This window comes from Theobroma cacao, chromosome 1, assembly GCF_053813885.1.
Source record: "Theobroma cacao isolate CCN51 chromosome 1, ASM5381388v1, whole genome shotgun sequence".
Lineage (NCBI taxonomy): Eukaryota > Viridiplantae > Streptophyta > Magnoliopsida > Malvales > Malvaceae > Theobroma > Theobroma cacao.
Window position 1 is genome coordinate 41,257,185 of NC_142639.1, and position 17,314 is coordinate 41,274,498.

At 36.8% G+C, this 17,314-nt stretch overlaps 3 protein-coding genes across 5 annotated transcripts; 1 reads left to right on the forward strand and 2 right to left on the reverse strand.

Annotated features, from left to right (window-relative positions):
* The first annotated feature begins 714 nt into the window (after positions 1 to 714).
* LOC18614386 (alanine-tRNA ligase) lies at positions 715 to 4,259 on the forward strand. Its single transcript, XM_007052126.3, has 9 exons — positions 715 to 1,050; positions 1,140 to 1,206; positions 1,302 to 1,379; positions 1,776 to 1,828; positions 2,656 to 2,739; positions 3,418 to 3,470; positions 3,561 to 3,625; positions 3,718 to 3,776; positions 3,956 to 4,259. Exons 1-9 carry the CDS (start codon positions 745 to 747, stop codon positions 4,043 to 4,045), a joined length of 855 nt encoding a protein of 284 aa, XP_007052188.3. The 5' UTR covers positions 715 to 744; the 3' UTR covers positions 4,046 to 4,259.
* Positions 4,260 to 5,838: 1,579 nt separating this feature from the next.
* Positions 5,839 to 7,003, reverse strand: LOC18614387 (GATA transcription factor 4). Its single transcript, XM_007052130.3, has 2 exons — positions 6,656 to 7,003; positions 5,839 to 6,538 (listed from the first exon to the last, which is right to left on the reverse strand). The coding sequence occupies exons 1-2, from the start codon at positions 6,884 to 6,886 to the stop codon at positions 5,948 to 5,950; spliced, it is 822 nt and encodes a 273-aa protein (XP_007052192.3). The 5' UTR covers positions 6,887 to 7,003; the 3' UTR covers positions 5,839 to 5,947.
* A 4,655-nt stretch (positions 7,004 to 11,658) lies between these two features.
* LOC18614389 (MIF4G domain-containing protein / MA3 domain-containing protein) lies at positions 11,659 to 17,282 on the reverse strand. 3 transcript variants are annotated; one of them, XM_018129755.2, is made up of 8 exons: positions 15,416 to 17,282; positions 15,116 to 15,305; positions 14,408 to 14,511; positions 14,186 to 14,288; positions 13,775 to 14,079; positions 13,244 to 13,549; positions 12,437 to 12,815; positions 11,659 to 11,958 (listed from the first exon to the last, which is right to left on the reverse strand). In XM_018129755.2, exons 1-7 carry the CDS (start codon positions 17,066 to 17,068, stop codon positions 12,438 to 12,440), a joined length of 3,039 nt encoding a protein of 1,012 aa, XP_017985244.2. In that variant the 5' UTR covers positions 17,069 to 17,282; the 3' UTR covers positions 11,659 to 11,958; position 12,437. The 3 variants fall into 3 exon arrangements, with proteins under 3 accessions (XP_017985244.2, XP_007052195.3, XP_007052194.3); XM_007052133.3 differs by lacking the exon at positions 11,659 to 11,958 and adding an exon at positions 11,975 to 12,168; XM_007052132.3 differs by lacking the exon at positions 11,659 to 11,958 and having other exon boundaries at positions 11,975 to 12,815.
* Between the last annotated feature and the right edge of the window lie 32 nt (positions 17,283 to 17,314).

Consider the following 17,314-nt stretch of genomic DNA (forward strand, 5'->3'; position numbering starts at 1 on the left):
GTGCACGTGGTAACTTATATATATATATTTTAAAAACAAAACATCGAGATATGTACCTAACTGAATTTTGAAGAAAACAATCAAGTGTTAAATAAGAAACATTAAACAAACCATATAACGAAATATTCAATTAAAATGTATTAAAATTATGATAATTTGATTTTATAATTTATGAATTTCAAAAAAGAAATTTATTGTCGAGAAAAAAAAATTGGGACTATAAGGAACATAAATGTAGATTATTACTATAAATAACAATCATATTGACATCAACAAAACAATAAAAACATTATATTATTAAGATAAGTCAGTGTAATATAATTTATTTATATGAACTCAAAACTCGCATGATAAAAAACAACTAATTTATTTTTAAAAATATATAAAATTATTGTATTGAGTAACAAAATTATAAGCTTTTACATATATTATAACTAAATGTGAAATTAATATGATTAAACTTTTCATTTTATCTAAATATATAGGCTTTCCGATTTAGGAGACAACATCACAATTCACAACAACATTTCAAACAAAAATAAAAAATAAAAGAATATTGTAAAAAAAAAAAAAAAAGAAAGAGGGTGGAGTGTTAAGAAAAAGTGAAATTGGGCATTAGAAGAAATAAACAAACGAAGGGGAGCATTGAGCAAAGTAAAAATAAGGGGCATCGATAGGATCCATCCAAGCGGGTTATTCTGACCCGGAAAAACTACCGGATCCAGCCTCTAACAAAACTTCCCCATGAGGATGGCCCCTGAGACGGTAAAACACAATCACCACCCCATGGCAACGGTCTCTGAATCACCAGAAGATAGCCCAAATCCAAATTCACCGGCGCCAACGCCGCTGCCTCCACCGAGCGATTATCCTTCTAAAAGTGAATCGAAAGTGCTAGAACAAGCCACTCCATGGATCGATTACGCAGTGGAGCAAGCTCTTTTGTATCAAAAGATCATCGAACAGAACATTAACGCCACAATCGAAGCTTCTAGATCTCGACTCTCAGAATTTGGCTCCACTTCCGCTGCACATTTTAATCAAACCATTGTTCGCTTCTCAAAATCCTTTATTTTGTTCATTTTTAAGCTGAGAATTAGGAGAAATGGCAGTTTATGTGATTTTTTTGTAATTGATAGGATTCACTTGAGGATGTCAAGTCCCAGCTTGCTGTTTACGAGAACATGATGTTTGGCAAAGTTAAAGGTCTGTTGCATTAATCCTTTCGCATTCTGTTTGTATCTGACAGACTATTGGTTTTTAGTTTTGAAGGTTTTGAGGTTTGACATTTTTTGCTGTAGAGGGGATTAAAATTGCAGCTTCGCATCCAATGATCACGGGTGGTATTGCTGTTGGCTTGGGAGTTCTGGTACTGAAAAGTATGGTTCTGTTACATTTGTAGGCTGTTTCTGTGTTCCTTGTTTGTATTTGCAGCAATGGCATCAATTATATCCATCTCTGTCTCTTGTATGTTATATGTCGAAAATGCTGCAACTATGTACACGCAAATGTACAAACATAACTTGTTATTCATTGAAACTAGCTCTTTCTAACAATGTAGAGGTGCTGCTTTCTCATAACCAACTTTAATGATAACCATTAAAGTTGTTGCTTAGATAACTAGCAGGTTTAGGATTCCTAGCCTCGCAAGTCTTAGCTATGCATATATCCTTAAGTGACTTATTAAGCAATTCTCTTCACCTACTTAAGTTGCTTTAATCTGGATTTAGAATTTAAACTTAATTGTTCTTGTTTCATTTACTTGCAATGCACAGGGCCAAGGCGTTTCCTATATTACAATACTTTGCGTCTTTTTGTGAGTGAAGAGGTGAGTCAATATTGTTTGTCTGCATTCGTCCTGCTTTATGGTGCCCCCTATCTGTCCTTGCAATGTGCTTTCTGTTGGTGTATTTGTTTAGCTTATGGATTTGTATACTCAATTTGGATTTAAGAAGCGGACATAAATGATATTCAATCTGCATGCAAAGATTTTATCTTATTTATGATTACCCAGGGCATTGCTTTGTGTAATTCTGTATACAGTCCTTTTTCACATACCAGCAACGGCATCCTCAGTTTGTTGCTTAAGCTGAGAGTTGGAATCTCTTACCTACTCATGGTTGTTGCAAACTTCTCATAGGAAAAGTATAAACAAATGACTATTATAAATTTGCGGAATCCGTTACCTACTCATGATTGTTGCTAACTTCTCATAGCAAAAGTATAAACAAATGGCTACTATAAATTTGCATTGAGTATCTGAAAGAAGTATTTAAGTTTGCAACAGTAGAAGGATGTTCAATATGAATTGTCAAGGGACAGTTGGAATTGCCTATTGTATTAATGTTGGAGCAGCTTTTCCAGCTTCTAGTAATTCCATGGCATATTGTTTGAATGTCTCCCTCAACAATTGGATTTTGTTCTGTTTGTGGGATTTTCTATTTCTTTTTTGCACATCTTGGTCCATGCAGTGATATTTTTATCAGTTTTAACTGTTTATGAGTCAATTGCTCACGGAGCATCTTTCTGAATTTTATCAGATTTTTTTTTAAAAAAAAAAGTTTTATCAGATTGTAGTGGGGGGGCCCATCAAGCAATCAAGCATCTTCCCGGTATAAAACATTATCAATTACTTCCTACTATTTGTTGTTGCAGTCCTGGCTTTCCAAAGCTGACATTAGAGTAAAGGAGCTGAGACAGTCAATTGACCGCCTTAAGACTGAAAGTGTGAAGCTGGAGGTACACTTTGTGTAGTGGATATCTAATAGATGGCAACTGTTGACAAGTATTCTTTCATCATGTGCTTGTGTCATTTCATGCATCAATTATCTTGGACATCTGTGTGTGTATAGTGTGTGTTTTCTACATGTGTGTTTGTCAATGAAATAGAACCTTTTCCCTTGGAGTTTCAGCTGATCTAGGATACTTTTGCATTAAACTCATAACTTTTTTTCTTTATTTAATAATAATATAAAGGACAAAATGGAATGCTATCTGAACTTGCTGTAATTAATAAATGAAACCAGAGAATTCACTGTTTCCATATATATGCTTGAGCTGTTTTAAATAGTGTTGTATGTGTTGAAGAAAAATTGGTTAATCCCCTGGAATGGAGAAACATTTTAATCGCAAAACTGATTTTCCAAATAGCTTTCATCCAACAAAGTGTTCATGTACTGATGTCTATAGCTGTGAATAGCTTCTTTTTCTCAATAGAGTTCCTGGAATTACATTCACATCTAGTTCCTATTCTTTCATAGGTACAAACTTGAAAAAATGTTAACATATTATAAAGTATCCTTAGAAACTTTGTGTACTACACAGGAATTATAAGTTAATCATTGCCTTAGATCAACTTAATGCTTTAGTTAAGCATTTTGTGCAATATAATTGATAATGTACTATTGATGTTTCCAGCGGAGTGCATCAGTAGCCGAAGAAGATTTGATCCGTGGCAGGAAGAAACTCAGGTTGTGACTTCAAATGAAATGCAGTGGAATATTCACTTCTGCTTCTTGAGGCTGATTTTTCCCATTGGGGCATATTCAATTTTGTTTCAGGCACGCAGGCAAGCAGATTCAAAGTGTGATTCACTCAGCTTATAAGATTGAAAGACAAGCAGCAGGTATTCAAGTACTTTCTCTCTTAATTAGGTGCATTGAACATTTCAGCATTTATGTGGCTGAGAAAACACACCCATATTCTCTGTTGCATCAGGCTTGAAGGATATCCTTGGAGAACTTCCAAGCAGAGAAGCATCTCGATTTAGATCACAGGTAAGTTTTCTGAATATTAGCATGCAGGCCTTGTGTCTCAAAATATATATTGCTAGTGCTATAATGAAATTGCAATGTTCCTTTATTCCCATACCTGTGATTGCATAAACCGTAATCATGGATGACTGTGCAGTTTTCCTTGGGAAATTATTGCTTAGATGGAATCATTAATTTGGCAGGTTTCCAACCTTGCTTCTGAGGCAAAGCGAGAGCGGAATGCTTTGGCAAAGGAGGTTTCAAAAATCAGTAATTATGGAATTGCAGTTTGAGGATTCTCTTGTCTTCACTCTATTGTTGCATGTGCTTGAATTCACAGGTCACGGTTTTCATCACTAACACATAAGATGTTGTGGTAGATTACTTTGTCATTACATTTGAATTTTACTTTCGAGCCTGATGCATGCAAATGTGATGTTTGCACGTCAGGGAACATGTATAAGTAAACAATATTAAAAAAATCCTACATGAATTTCAGTTTTACAATTTTAAGGCCTTGTTTTCTGAATTTTCTGCTTCTCAAGGTTGATTTCAATGCCTCTAGTTTAGCCAAAACTGTGGAAAAATATTCTAATGCTAGGAAATCAGCACGAAGTCTTCATTGGAAAAAGAGGAAAAACAGAATGAATCCCGTATATAGGGTTTAAACTGGCTGTTTCACCATTGGCTCATGGTTCAATTTCCAATTGTAAAATGGTGAAAACCGACAGGACCCCCAGATTGCTCATCTGTTTGAGATAAACCATGTTCTCCTGATTGGTACATGCTTTCGGAATTGGGATCAATCATTTGTTCTGGAAATTTGGCACCAATGCTGATAAAATTCGTGAATTGGGATCAGAACGATCAATGGGTTTATCTCCATGGCTCTGTAGATTGTCAGCAGTGGTCGGTCCAGCTGAGTTGAGCCAGAATCTTCACAAAGAGGGAAGGCCACTTTGATTGGGAAAGTAGTTTAATAATGTATAAAAAGATCAGAAGGCTAGCTGGCTACAGGAATATGTCGATGAACGTGCCTAATGCACATGCATTATCTCCCTCACCAACAAATAAAACTCCCACTTACACTCACTTGTACTAGTGCTACTACTATTTCTTTTGCGTTATCAACCTCACCATGTCACGTGATCCTTTCAATCCCCTTTCCTTTTTTTATCGAACTTTCACCAATTAGATATAACAATTAAAAAAAAAAAGAAAAAGAAAAAGGGATGGGTCGATTCATGCTGATCATATGATTGAGATCAGACCTTCCCCTATTTTGGGTCCCACCTAAAATCTCCCACTGGAAGAAGGCCCTTCATCCCCTATCAGAATCAGAAAATGCCGCTGACAAAAGGCCAAAAAAGGGCCGGTCCCACCACCACCAACCCCCATCTCTCGACTCTTACCGCTCATACTTCCTATGTAACCAAAATCATGGACTTTCACTCATTTCCAAGGTAAGATTAAGCTCTCTTTTTTTTTTTTTAATTAATACCTCATAAACAACTTTTATTTTAATAAAAGATTAACCTGGAATTTTATTTAATAAAATTATAAAAATATTTTTAAATATGAATAGATAGATTAATTTTGAATTAAAAATATTTTGATAATTTTATTGAATAAAAGTATTAAAAGAATGTTAATTGAAAAAATACTGGTATGAATTGAATAAAAAATATAAATATCATGTGGAAAATTTTAAATTATTAAAAATAATAGTTTTTTTATTCTCCTTTATTAATTTTTAACTCTTAGCGTTTTTACGGGGATCCATGTGAGAACCCTTTATAGAGAGAGAATATTCGGAAGCGTCTAATCAGCTGCGCTACGGTGCATCACGTGGAAAGTCACTCTCGTTCACACTAAAACATTACTATTCCCTCTGTACCTTTCAACGAAGCGTTAAAGAAGCAACCAATGGTGGTTGAAACTTTAATCTCCCAACCCCAACCCCAAACAAATTATTTAATGACCTTTGTCTCTTTTTTTTTTGTTTTCCTTTCTTTGGGTTAAAGAAAATTACTATTAAGTCATAGAAGAATAAATAAACTAAATAGAAAAAGGCAAAAAAAAAAAGGAAAAAGAAAAATCGAAGCGTTTGATGAACATGGCCGACGGGCCCCAAAAGAGAGTACTGTCCGATTGAACTTGATTACAGTAACAACAACTGAGATTTTGTCAACACGTCAGCACACCTCGAAGTCATGCTGTTGGCGGCGGTGGTGTTGGTGGTGACGGTAGGGTTGCTCTTGTTGTTGATGCTGCTGCTGCTGCTGTTGTTGTTGTTGTCTCAACATCTCCTTCTGTCTCCGCAGCTCCAACACCTTCCGATGCGAGTTCGAGTGCTGAGTCAGCACGAATGTCGGACTGGCTGCGGGTCGGTACTCGGGAACAAGCCGACCCGATTTATACCGAACCCCGCACGCATTGCACAGTGTCTTGGGTCCTAACGGCCCTGTCCGCCACTGCGGCGTCTTCTCCGAGGCGCAGTGCGTGCATCGTCTCACCCCTCCGTCCGCCGCTGGCGATGCTTGACGTTGGATTTCCTTTTTCGTCTTCGAATTTCCCGTAAAAGGAGGTGCCGCCTCCGACATCGTCGTCCAGGTCGTCGTTGTCTTCATTGCAGTTGCCGCTCTCGAACGCTTGCTCCTAGCTTTGCTCGAAAACGATGAGTCATTTCTAGGGTTTAGGGTCCCGGCAATCGAGTTCGATGGGAAGTCGGTGAAGGAATCCTCTACGAACTGCGACAGCCACTCCAGCTCAGCCACGTCATCACTCTGCAAAACAAGTAGCAAGAGTATACAATCTAATTACGACAAAGAAAACCAAAAAAGAAAGTAAGTAAAAAAAAGGGAATTAATGGGGATAATAATGTAACAATATTATGTCATTACGGGAAGGCAAAGGTCGTGGGTGAAGTCGGTGGAGAAAGAGGGATGAAAGGCGGCGGAGGAGGAGGAGGAGGAAGCAGAAGCATAGCTGAAAGGGGCTTCAGAAGGAGGGAATTGATCGTTGTTGGTGGAAGCGGTGGAACTGGAAGCAGAGGAGAAAAGCTCTTCGTTAGACAAATCCAAAAGATCATCAATACGAAACAGTTCCGGAGCCGAAAGCCCGTACATATCCATTTCCTCTTCTCGTTTTCAAACAAAAACAACTAACTCTCTCAGCCCTCTTTCCGTTAAAAGAGAGAGAGCGAGCTCCAGAGAAGAGACCCAGAGAGAGAGAGAGAGAGAGAGAGGAGGGAAAGGGAGAGAGGAAAGCGGAGTGATATATTGATGGGAAGAGGGGGCAGAGGAACGTGCAAGGAGTGAGCATGCAGTGTGAGAGAGAAAGAAATTGCCTGTGTAAGCGACTGATTGGCTTCTTTCTTTTGTTTTCTTTTCTTTTTTAACGGGAATTTATATGAATTAGATAAAGCGTACAATTACAAACACATGCATGCATGCATGTGTTTGTCTATTATAATAATAATAATAGTACTAATAAAATAAAAAATCACTTTTTTTGCTCGTAATTTTATTTTTACAGAAATTAAAAATAAAATTTTAAACATAAATAATAACAATAATTAAAAGTAAAAAAAAGAGACAGACAGAGTAATAATAATAGTAAATCAATAAGTGACTAGTTTTACAAGTAACAGTAAGTTCCTTCAAGAAAAAAGTACATGGATGGATGGAATGAGACAACGATGGGAGTAATATGGCTCCACCACATGAAGTTACAGGGCATGCTATGGGCTCCTTTTGGCATACCTGCTCCCTTTCCTTCTAACAAATCACACTCATTTGCAGACCCTTTCTTCTCTTTTTTACTATCATCCAATTCCATACATACCTTAGGAGCCTTCACCTTTGTCTTCTTCTTCTTCCTTTGTTTACTTTCACCTTTTACTGTCACAATTCCTTCCTTCTAAGGACAAAAACAGAACAAATTTGCATCCTACTGCCTTCCTGTTACATTGGTAAATCTTTGTACGAATTAATGTCTCTTTTGGGGTACAATGATCTTTTTAACTAATCGATGTTTTAACTTTTTTTTTTTTAGTTTCTTACTGTATATGTAAAATTACGAAGGAGGTATCAAATGGAAACATCAAATAGAAATAGAGGATTTTCAATCGTAAATTCTTGTGTATATAATGTTATTAATTAAGGGAAGAAGAATTAAAATAGTAGAAAAATGTACTAGTGTTACTTTATTGTATTCTGTATAAGAACAAGCGAGCTTGACCTTTAGGCAGCATTTACATTTACTATATCCAATTAGGTCAAGAAAACCTTGTATGCCCTAGCTGGCTGCTATAACATAATACCTACACCAAGTTCACCAATAACGAGACAGTTTTAGTTGTTAACATTAATTAATATAATGGCAGCAAATTTGCAATTGATTGATTCACTTTTTAGGGTTTTTAATTTCTATACATAACATAAGTCAAATTAGGGTGAGCATTAAGTTCAAATTAAAATAAGTGAATGGAATAGATTGAATTCATTAATTCGAGCCGATTTAAATGGCATGGAAGAAGTAATTAATTTATTCGTTTATTTCGATCAATTTTTAATATTTAAAATTTACAACTGAACTAATAAAAAATTTGATCGAGATAAGTTAATTTCAATTAATTTCAAACTTTTAATATTCTAATTTGATCGATTTTTATTTTCTTTATTAATATTAGATTAATTAATTTTCGAACCAATCAAATGCTCACTCTTTTAAGTCAAACAATATCATAGAGGCAATATCCTTAACTTTGTGAACAGCTTTCTAACGGTCTGAATTGTAGTTGTCCAGCGGATTTGTTCCTGAAAAAGATGATAGACTCCTCAAAATTGAAAAAGGTCTGAAAACTCTAAGGATAGAGTCCATATAGCTTTACTATTTTAATAGTATAATTATTATAAGTTGAACCCCAAGGTTTCATGGGGGCACTTAATTGCAATAGCTCGGTAATGGAGAAGTGATTAATTTGAGATAAGATAAGTATAGCCATAAATGCTTCTTCTTTAAGAAACCACCTAAAGGCACCAATTCTTCTTCTTCTCCTTTTAATGGGCTTAGGGTTGTATTTGAATGCATATATATTCCTTTGACTTTCTACTAAATCGAAGCTGATAAAATAGTATTACAAGCATGAGTTTTAGGCCATGGCAGAAGGCAAAAAAAATGTAAAGAAAAAGGTGGTAAGAAGCTTACCTCATTCAACTCAACTGCCCACAGCCCACTCATTCACGAGAAATTCTCTTTCTTTTTTTTTTGGGGTTGGGGGGTGTGGTGTGTGGGGTTTGCGGTTAGCCCTAAAGGCTATGGCCATTGCATTATCTGCGGTTAGTCATTGCTCATACCTGCTGAATTTATTATTCATCTCACACAAAAGCAAGCAGTGTCGGTAGGGTAAGAACAGGAAAGAAAAAGAGAAGGGTAACACCCTAGACCTAGTTATCCGTTTACCTTGTTTCATTGTTTGCATTTACTGGCAGCAACACATTGCCTTCTCTGTCTGTCATCAAACTTTTCTGGGTCAGAGTTGTTCTGTCACAAACACACACACTTTCACTGCCAAATTATTTAAGTTTGTTAAATGCAGACAAAGCAATGGAAAATGACTTGTTATGTAGCAGGAGGAGGGGTGCATGGTCTTTATTATTTCTCTACCAGGTTTTCCAATTTACTACCCTACCATATTTCAAGGGTGGACTGTGAAGTGACCCTGTTGCTTCATGTTTCAGTATGCTGAAATGGGGGTTAGCAGGAAGTTTCTTAATCTCCGGGGGAAGAGAAGCAGCAAAGCAAAGCAAAGCAAAGGCAAAAGAAAGAAAACGTGGAGGCAGGCGGGGTAGCTGTAGCAATAAGATAATTAAGCTCAAAGGGACCACAAATATATTTCCTTCTTCCCTTGCTTAATTATTAATAACCAAAGGGAGAGTAACGGGGCGAAAAGAACTATGAAGAGAAAGAAACGGGCCGTGTTCCGTTACGTTCGTTGAGTTTTTATTATCCCTGACGCCAACCCACCCCCCTCCCATAATTAAACACTGAGAGAGTAGTAGGAAAGAAAGAAAGAGAGAGAGAGTTTTAACCTACTTCGACAACTGGTCACAACTGGCACTCTTTCTTTCTTTCTTTTTCTCTTTCTCTTGTTGAATTCGTTTGTTTTTGGGCTTGTAGATGGCAAGGCAATTATACAAGGAGAGGAGTTGGGTGGCGGTGGAGAGAAAACCAACGAAGCCTGTCTTTTCCTCTTTCTTTTTTGGAAAGGAAAGTACAAATCCCGTACATTCATTGCACCGCTTTGGTATTTCCTCCTTTTTGTCATATTGACGTTTTTCTTTTCACCTCTTAACAAATTGACGTGACGATAATCATCAAAATATGCAAAACAAGGGCTCTTGCCAGCCAGTCTCAGACTGTCTCTGTCTCCCTTTTATTACATTAATAAAATCAGGGATGGTTTAATAATTTTAAAAAATTAAAATTAAATATTTAAATGAGGTATTTTTTATTAAAATAAAAAAATTATTAGATTTTTTAGTTAAATTTTTAATTCAATAAATCAACTATTATATAATATAAAGACAATATAATAATATAATATAAATTTTAAATTAAAATAAAAAATTTATAAATATTAAAATAATAATAATGAATTATATTTATTAAGTCTAAGAGAATAGATAAAATATTTTATTAATTATATTAATTTTTATATATTATTAATATAATTAATTATATTATTATTATTATAAAATTAGAGATCTATAAAAATTTAAGATCTAAAACCACCGCTTTGGTGGCTTTACCTTTGAACCGACACCAAATAAAATATGAGATAACTATTAAACTTATTAGTAAGAGTTTTCTTTTATTACCATAAACGCATGTTACGAATTTTAGATAAGAGTTGGTACGTCTCATATCCACTGTGTTTTAAAAGTATTTTTAACCTGTTGGTGTGGATTATGTGTGTGTCACGTGACGTGCTATTAATGTACTGAATTACAGGGAAAAGTAAACCTATTGTTTTTTTTTTTAATATTCTCTGCAGCAGAGTCTTTGGACGGTTGGATATTATATAAAGCTTGCGAAAGAAAGAAAGAAAGGAACAAAGAGAAAATAAATAATGAGGAGGAGCAGCTGCTGCTGGCTAAGGTTTCGGCATTGGTGGAAGAGACATGGCATCACGTGACTTGGAAAAGTGGTGGTGATCCCGAAGCATCAGCATGGCACGTGCGTAGCCATGTGCCTATAAACAGGATGGATGGATTATAATACCCTTACGTGACGTGATGATGTATTTAATTACACTAAAAACTACAACTATTGTTTACTTTACTTCTCATTCTAACTACTTGTACTACAATTTCCCACTACTACTTTTTCCTTTTTTAAAAGGCATTTTTTTAATTGGATTAGCCGAGGATCTTGGATATTCCCTGATTTAAATGTTTTTAATCGTTTCGAAATTAAATTTATATTTAATGTATTGTTAATATATAATAATTATAATTTTAAAAATATTAATATTAATATTAAAATTTTTTATACGTTTTTAAATTAATATTTTATAATTAAGTGATACGTCGAAACATAAATTGAAGCATGACTATTATATTTCAATACTGAATTGTTTAGATTTGGGCCCGGTACCCGAACTAATCGAAGTTGAAACAACACTTTTAATGGGCCAGAAGGGCCCAATATGTGCATTCACGTGGGTGTTGTACACCCAAAGGAGACAGCCCGATCTTGAAAATAATAAAATCATTTAATAGTCTCCCCCACTAGGATTTTCTTTTTCTTTTTTTGGGTAAAAAACACTTGATTATTCAGTATATATATTTATCCTAGAACTTGTAAAAATTAAGCAATTCATCATAATAATGCCCATAAATAAGCCATAGGCAATTAAGGTAAAGATTAACCAGAAAAACAGAACCTCAATCCTTGCGGAATGATGGGTTCATTCTGTTCCGACAAGCACTGCTGAAATCGTGCCCCATCAAAGAAGTATGTACAGCTCTGGGGAACCCCTAGACCCCCGATAATGTAGCAGCCACATGTTAATAAGAAGCAAGGGGGGGAAGGACACCATAACCAACCTGCTGCAAATGCACGTGTGCCCATGTGTAGAATCACATGGCCTTTTCTTCTACGTACAACATGAACACTGCCAATGGGCCATTTCTAAAATCTGCACTCAATGAAGATACATCAATGAGATAACTCTTAATTAATAACAGCAATATGGTACACCCGAGAAACACAAGGACAAGTACACGTCGACCCAACCCTTAATTGAGGACCGAAGCCTTATGGTTTATGTGTCCAGGTCAAAGAATACCAAGAAGCCATTGATCATAGTCTTCCCACAAATTTCGAAAGTACAAAGTACCTAAGCAACCTGCTCAGCCATGTCGACAAAACATAATGACTTAAGAATAATGCCATGGGTGATGTGTCTCAATCTAAAAGCAAACTACAAGCTGCAAAATAGTGACCATAAATTATTCAGCTCTATTAACATACAAAATTACAGTTATATTTGACTATCTAATGAAAACTCTGCTAAAGTAGTATAACAAGATATGTCAAAAGTTGGACGGTAAGCAACCAACAGGTATAAAGATGCATAAGCCTGAAACTAAACTCCTCAGTGAAAAGGCCACTACCTCATCTCCTCCTCCTCCTCTTTCTGCGCCTTTCACTTTCATCAGAACCTGACGAATTTGACTCTGAGTCAGAACTAGCAGTTTCTGAATCAGATGAACTCGAGCCCCCAGATTCAGACGAGCTCGAGCTCCCAGATTCAGGTTCTGCTTCTGAATCAGATGCTGTTTTCTGTTGTTGCATGATAAGCCGAGGCATGTTCTTCAAATACTCACGCAAATTCTCAGTGATACCACCAAGCCCAATGGAAGTGAAAAAGTTGATGGAAAATCGTGTGTTCTTGGGATTATCTCTTGGGAAAATAGATTCAAATGAATCCAGCATCGTGGGATCTGAAAGCCGCTCATTCAGTCTGCGAATTCCAAGATGCTCTGATAATTCCTGTACCATTACCAAGTATCAAAATCAACATAACAGCTTTATGCAGGAAAAAGAAATCAAATAGTTGACTAGCATATGAGATAAGTTCTAGACAAGAAAAAAGAAAAAATGAGTTAAACAAAAGGTTTGCTTCCAAACAGAAGATTATACTTTGTGATGTTTCTCAATTTATCCACCAACTAAACTCATTTATCCTAACGATTCCAATGTCCTACAGGAAATGGATTTGTTATCACTTGAAATGCCTCAGAACTGGACATGATAGAAATCAACATACTAATATTTGTTTTATATCATTTAAGTACCCAACTTTAAACCAACTGCCCAAATGCATTGGTTCATATTTTTACCCAACTCAAAAGAATTGGCAACTTTTTTGTTTACAGATGAAAAGAAACAGGTAAAATATCGAATACTCTTTAACTTACCTGGAAGAGAATCTTGATGAAAATTCGGGAAGAAGAAGTTGTGTCCTCCTCAGTTAATCGTATATAGGCTAGCACATGCCAAGGCAGAGCATCTGTGCCAAGTAAATGTGCAAAAAACTTCGCCACATTACGTAACTTGTTTGTTTCAAGACGATGAATCATAGAATACTGCTGAACGAAGCATTGATCAAAATTTTCCTGATAGACTTTGTTGATCATGCAAAAACGCTGCCCCAGAAGACCATAATATCGAAGGTAAGTTCTCTCTTGACTGCAGCACTCCAACAGCATAACGCATAACTCCATCTGCACAACCAAAATCAAGGTGACAAGTTTCTTAGAATGCAACAATAGGAAACAGGAAAACTGACCCCACCGTAAAAGAAAGGGAAAGCTATTCAGTTTTGCAAGAGAGGGAGGGTAAATACATATACTCTACAAAGCCAGAAGGAAAATATTGAGTTTTCTTGAGGAAAGGCAAACACCTCTGATTGACTTACAATAATTGTACCATCATTTGTATCACCTTACCTCTTGACCTGGCTCAAGCTTAATTTTCAGCAGCTTGTGTCCAGCCTCTTCAAAATCTACACTGGACATGATTGTCAGGTAGATTGTCCTCCGAAGATTTATAAGATTTGTCTCTGTCTCATCTCTTATTTTCATCTGCTGCTCATCTTCTTCATCAGTTTCATCATCATCATCGTCATCCTCCTCATCACCTGAAGCCACATCAGACCCCTCTTCATCATCGGATTCCTCACCAAGAATGGTTTTCTTCAACTCTTCATAACGCTTTTCATTCTCCAAGAACTGAGGATCTGGTTTGAAAATGTCTGCACGAAGGACAATTAAAGGTATTGACAATCACATACCACAGCGAATGAACCAAGCAGGGCGAGTCATCAGTAAAAGAATAGCTAAAGACATTTTGAGACATACCAAGGGTGATCTCTGGATCTATCTCATCTTGGAGAGATATTTCGTGAGTTAATTGGTCCTCGTGCTCAACAAGGTCTAGTTCTGAACGAACAGCAGGGTACCCCTGGGAAAACAAAGTTTTAAGTTGTTGCTATTGTCAGATGCTGAGTATTAGCAAAGGTACGTGTGACCTAAAATTTTCAAAGGAATTCAAAAGAATTATTTAGGGGAAACGAAAGACACCTGAAACTTGGCTTTCCTTATAGCAAATAAGCCCTCTATCAGAAATTGAACACGTTTATCTATCTCCCCTTCATGAAGAATGCCCCGAAAACGCTCAAAAATACCTGTAAACACAACATGCAACATTAATTGAGAAGGAAAACAAATGAATAGTCTCATAAGGTACCAGTAGACTAGAATCACCAAAGGGGTGTGTGTGTGTGTGAGAGAGAGAGAGAATAACCAAAACTTTTTCCTTTACTTTGTTTCACAGAAAATTACACAAACACTAAACTAAATTTCTATTATTAATTGTAAATAGCTTCCTGCAGTAACCATTACAAAGCAACCAAGATGATGGAATTCAAAAACCTAACAAATAAAGTCATATCATAATATAGTTTTTACCATTGTGGATGAAATATTTTTAAAACCAGTAAACAGTAATTTTTTCAAACCTAACTCATCTAAGAGACCAGCATGATAACCACACTTTAGGTTATCAATTAAATGAAGTTCATCTTAGATTATTCAAGAAGCTAAAGCAAGATAAACAGACATGCCCAGAAAAAATTATTTGTCATGCATTACATGTATGATTAACAAAATGCAACAGAAGGCATTTCATGCATTCCAACAACATAATTTTATGAAATCTAAACCAGTATCAATCATAATACAGAGAAGAAAAACCACTGCATTATACATAATTCAAACAGTAGCACTCACCATGGAGGCCTTTTGGTGAGAGATCCTGAAGTAATGATCCACACTCGGTAACAAAACCAACGGCCACCTCAACACTGTCATCAGTAGGGTTCTCCAGCAAAACAGTGAGCAGTTCCAAAGCAATAATCTCATGAGCCACTTGCTGGTTCACAAGATGTGCTATAAATTTAACGGCAGCTAATAATTGAGGCTGTCCAATAAAAGAGACAGTCAGTAACACACCCAACTGGAAAAAGCGGTACTCTTTAGACAATGATAAATAAATAATTAGAATTAGTCAAGAATGGAGCAAATACTCACCTTGTCATTCCGCTTATATGCTCTCTTAAGCTGCAAAACAATCCTTCTCAACAACAAATCCCCCACCTCAGGAAACTTGGTGTTAACAACGGCCACAAATGCAGCAAAAACATCTGTGAACCCTGGAGATGCCATCTGAGATTTCATACATGAACGACAAAAGAGACCCCTTCCTCGAATAAGATTCTCAGCAAAGAGTTCTGGAATAATATTCTTTATATTAGTAGCATTGACTTTGTTAACTAGTCCATTGATACTTTTTCTAAGCGCATCCCATGTTAATCGCTGATATTCAACACTGCTCTTATCTTCTGTCTCCTTCATCATTCTTGCTAGTTTAAATGGAGGAATATAAACTCCTCCACTCCTACCTAAATTCGCCGTATCACCATTCAAGTTGTTTTGTTGCGAAGCTGGTTGTTTCTGCTTGATTTCTCCTTCTTCTTTCTCCTTAAAACTGTTATCATCTGTGCTTCTACGGCTGGGCTGATTATCATTGTCTCTCCTATCACTTTTATTCTCGCGTTCTTTATTTCTTTGGGACCTTCTTCTGTAATCCTCATCATCATCTGAATCATGCCGTGAATGACGGTGTCGGTCCCTATGTCTGTACCTATCTTCTTCAGATTCCCGCTGTCTATGGTTATGCCTATCCCTATGTCCATTGTCATGCCTATTCCTTCTATCCCTTTCTCCCCTCCTATCTCTCTTGCCTCTCTTCTCTTCCTCATCAGAGGATTCAGAATTTTCCTCCACTGCATCTCTCCGCCTATTCCTATCATCATCACGAAGTCTCTCTCTTTCTCGCTTTCTATCTCTAGCGGCATGCTTGTCTTCTTCTTCATCAGAAGATCTAGAATGTTCTCTCCGCTTGCTCTTACCATCATCATCACGAATTCCTTCTCTTTCTCTCCTTCTATCTCTATTGTCAAGCTTATCTCCTTCTTCATCATCACCATCATGAATTCTTTGTCTTTCTCGTTTCCTATCTCTATTGGCACGGTTGTCTTCTTCATCAAAAGATCCAGGACGTTCTCTCTGCCTATTCTCACCAACATCACCATCTTGATTTCTTTCTTTTCCTCCTCCTCTTTTGCTTTCACGCCTCCTATCTCTATTAGCACGTTTGCCTTCTTCCTCATCAGAAGATCCAGAATGCTCTCTCCGCCTATTTTCCTCCTCCTCGTCATGAATTTTTTCTCTTTCTCGCCTTCCATCTCTATTGCCAAGCTTGTCTTCTGCATCAGAAGATCCTGAATGTTCTCTCCGCCTATCCTTAACATCATCATCACGAATTCTTTCTCTTTCTCGCTTCCTATCTCTATTGGCACGCTTGTCTTCTTCATCAAAAGCTCCAGAGCGTTCTCTCCACCTATTCTCATCACCATCACCATCTTGATTCCTCTCTTGTCCTCCCTCCCTTACGCTTCCGCTTCTTCCACCTCTATTACCACGCTTGTCTTCTTCCTCATCAGAAGATCCAGAATGCTCTCTCCGCCTATTCTCCTCCTTCTCATCATGATTCCTTTCTCTTTCTCTTCCACGCCTTCCCCTATCTCTATCTGACCTAGAATGCCTGCTATCACGATTACGACGCCCACCACTCTCATCTCTCGAATCATCATCACTCGATTCACTGTATTGCCTAGCCATATTATAAAATTCCTATCGAATACGGAAAAGCGCGGCGAAGAAGGTGTTGAAAACCGAAACAACTAGGATAACAGAAATTCGACAGAAAGAACAAAAGGCCTCTAACCAGAGAAATTAGAAGAGAAGTAAAGGAGCGAGGTAGGGCTGACCTGAGCGAGTGTCGCGAGGGCTCGAATTAGAGAAGCAGCGAGGAAACGCTGTAATTTGAATTAAAGGAAAGTCGGATGCGGTTTCGAAGAGAGATAA

Excerpts from the sequence above, each read along its gene's own strand:
- LOC18614386 (XM_007052126.3), top strand. The coding sequence starts at position 745 with ATGAGGATGGCCCCTGAGACGGTAAAACACAATCACCACCCCATGGCA. Across the intron at positions 1,051-1,139 it reads CACATTTTAATCAAACCATT|GATTCACTTGAGGATGTCAA; the intron begins GTTCGCTTCTCA and ends TGTAATTGATAG. Across the intron at positions 3,471-3,560 it reads CGTGGCAGGAAGAAACTCAG|GCACGCAGGCAAGCAGATTC; the intron begins GTTGTGACTTCA and ends ATTTTGTTTCAG.
- LOC18614387 (XM_007052130.3), bottom strand. The coding sequence starts at position 6,886 with ATGGATATGTACGGGCTTTCGGCTCCGGAACTGTTTCGTATTGATGAT. Across the intron at positions 6,539-6,655 it reads CCCACGACCTTTGCCTTCCC|AGTGATGACGTGGCTGAGCT; the intron begins GTAATGACATAA and ends CTTGTTTTGCAG.
- LOC18614389 (XM_018129755.2), bottom strand. The coding sequence starts at position 17,068 with ATGGCTAGGCAATACAGTGAATCGAGTGATGATGATTCGAGAGATGAG. Across the intron at positions 13,550-13,774 it reads AGCTTGAGCCAGGTCAAGAG|ATGGAGTTATGCGTTATGCT; the intron begins GTAAGGTGATAC and ends TTGGTTGTGCAG. Across the intron at positions 12,816-13,243 it reads TCATCAAGATTCTCTTCCAG|GAATTATCAGAGCATCTTGG; the intron begins GTAAGTTAAAGA and ends GTAATGGTACAG.